Source organism: Montipora foliosa, chromosome 5 (genome assembly GCF_036669935.1).
Source record: "Montipora foliosa isolate CH-2021 chromosome 5, ASM3666993v2, whole genome shotgun sequence".
Lineage (NCBI taxonomy): Eukaryota > Metazoa > Cnidaria > Anthozoa > Scleractinia > Acroporidae > Montipora > Montipora foliosa.
In genome coordinates this window covers 2,391,607-2,394,121 of record NC_090873.1, presented here as the reverse complement: position 1 = coordinate 2,394,121, position 2,515 = coordinate 2,391,607, and the positions used below count along the sequence as shown (strand labels likewise).

The following is a 2,515-nucleotide window of genomic DNA, read 5'->3' as shown; positions in this document are numbered from 1 at the left end:
TAGGCTTTCACCAAAAGGCCAATTCCCGACGAAAAGAATGGCTTCGGAGATTGGCATTACAAACACAGCCGAAAGTAAATCACTTACTGCCAGAGCTATGATGTAAAGATTCGTAGATGTTCGTAATCGAGGATTTCTCTGCACAGCCAAGCAGACGAGAAGGTTTCCAATGAGAGAGAGAATGTTTAAAACAATTAGTGACGACCCTTCCAAAACCACCAAGAATAGACTTCTGGATTCGAGAGTGGCCATTTTCACGGTTAAAGTTAACCGATGCCGAAGTGAAAACTAGTGTTTTTTTAAGCAAAGATATTCCATGAGGTTTCCTTTTTGTGTTACTTGATGTAGCTGTCAGACTAGCCCTTCTCTATGAACGTGCGCCTTGAAGCGTCCAAGTAATTTATCTCAAGATACGTTCAGTAGTCTCTAAAATTCGTAGTACTTTATTTAAGGTGTGCTGGGATCCTGTGTCAAATTGCAAATGGAAGCTTGTGGGTTTTGAAGACCTCTTCGCCACCTCTGCAAGTGATGACAAACTGTTCCACCGCGATATAGCCCCGATTGGATTTGAACTAAAGAAATTATGGACATTACGGCAAAATTGCTTTGTCAACCTTTTAAATATCATGTTTCCCTTTTTTTCGTGCAGTTGACACACGTCAGTCCGGATGAAGTTGTTTCAATTTCCATCAATTTCCAATGATATTTTGCAGACTAATGCTTGGATTTTCACCTTAGTTTGCTGGCTTCATTCCTTTCAGTTGCGGTTCCGGTTAGCCCAAAATTTTGAACTTTTGGCGGACCAGTCAATTTTATTGGCCTCGAGAATAAAATACACATTTGGATTTTCTTAAGTCTTGTCTGTTGAGAGTATATCGTATATTAGAACATCGACGCTTCCAGCCATTTGCGGGAGCACTATTTGATGTCTTTTCAAATGTTCCGGCTGTTCCGGTCGAGGAGTGACTTGAATTTGAGTGAAAATACATGATTTCATGTTCCATTTACGGTTTAAATAGGAGTCGCAAATGAAAATATTATATTTAATCCGAAGTGTTACTTGCGGCTGAATAGACTCGTAAATTGAGGTTGCAGTGCTACTGATTATTTTCTGTTTTAGTTGAAAATGGGAAAGTTGAAAATAGAATGAACTTCCAATGGTAAAAGAAAATTGGGCTATCCTTTTAAAAGCCTCGCGCACAGTCTTCAAGAAAGTTGAACAATAAATGGAGTAGGTCATACTGAAAAAAAAAAAAAAGTTTCCCGCGGATCCGCAAGAGTATGCTCGTGATGAAAAATACAAAAGCAATTGTCACCAGAAAAAAAGGGAAAATATGAATGATCTATGGTATATCGCTTGTTTAAAGAACAAAAATTATAACTGCAACTGATAATGAACTTTTTGAACTGTCCACCTGCAGGAAATGAAAGCTTTAATGAAAGCTTTTATTGAAGAAGGACTTTTATTACAGGGAAAAGGAAATTCTGTTTGAACAAAACTCAAAAACCACTAGACGTGTTCATGGAAAAATTGCACTCTTCAAAATAATAGTTTCTTCGTCAATTTACCCGATAAGGAGAAAAGGATACAATCTGTCAAAACTGAGCCAGAATGATTTGCTTACGTATGTTATCTCTTGTCAGCTCTGATATAATTTCTCCTTCTTTTTTCCATTTCTTTCTCCGTATTTTTTATTGTCCTTTTCATATGATGATCATGTTGTTGCTGTTTTTACAGCAATGAAAAAACTCTTTCGCTATAAAACCCAGCCACTCATATGAATATCAATTCCGAACGTGGTTTATCGTGTATTACCTTGATTCACCTTAGGCTGTTTTGATTACAGTGTGAACAAGAAAAAGCCTGATGTCTTTGTTTCACCGTTGCTCTACTATAGCGGTATACTCTTCTGCGCTTTCAATGGTCTTACATTGTCATTGAAAGTGGTGTAGCAATATACCTATTTGCTAGAATACCTTCGTAGTTTTTGTTAGCACCTATTCCTTTGAATAGGGGTGGGAACCAAAAAGAATCTTGTGCAAGATGATCTGGACAGAATCGAGAACAAATAAAATTTCACCCACCCCCCACCCCCCCCCCCCCCCCCCATCCTTTTGCGTTTATCAAGGATTTGAATCTGTCTCATCATAGTCAATTATGAATTCTCAATTAGAATAGGAAATGTACCATCTCGAGTACATTTGGAGTTTAATAGGTGGGAGAGGTGTTCTTGAAAGTTCTCAAAATTGGGCTAAGCTTCAGGCGAGTACGTTTTGATGACTCGAGTATCTGTTAATGTCGAATCGCAATGCCATTATTTGCTTCTAATAAACCTTTTTTCCAAAATGGCCACCATTTAGATATTCTTTTGCTTTTATTGATGCCTAGTTCAAGGCAAAACATTCTTTTGAATTCTAAGCTTAAGAACGAGGCATCAAGGGCTAATTTGAATAAAAACAAATGAATAGTTAAATGACGGCCATTTTGGAAAAAGGTGTATACACTCGGTAAGTA

The 2,515-nt window shown here is 37.7% G+C and overlaps 1 protein-coding gene across 1 annotated transcript in view; it reads right to left on the bottom strand.

Moving 5' to 3' along the window:
• Positions 1-726, bottom strand: part of LOC138002847 (melatonin receptor type 1A-like) — a 2,526-nt gene extending 1,800 nt beyond the window's left edge. The window contains exon 1 of the mRNA XM_068848829.1: positions 1-726. This exon is cut by the window's left edge and continues 1,800 nt beyond it. Within this exon, the coding sequence (XP_068704930.1) occupies positions 1-252 (252 nt within the window). The 5' untranslated portion in view covers positions 253-726.
• Positions 727-2,515: the final 1,789 nt, after the last annotated feature.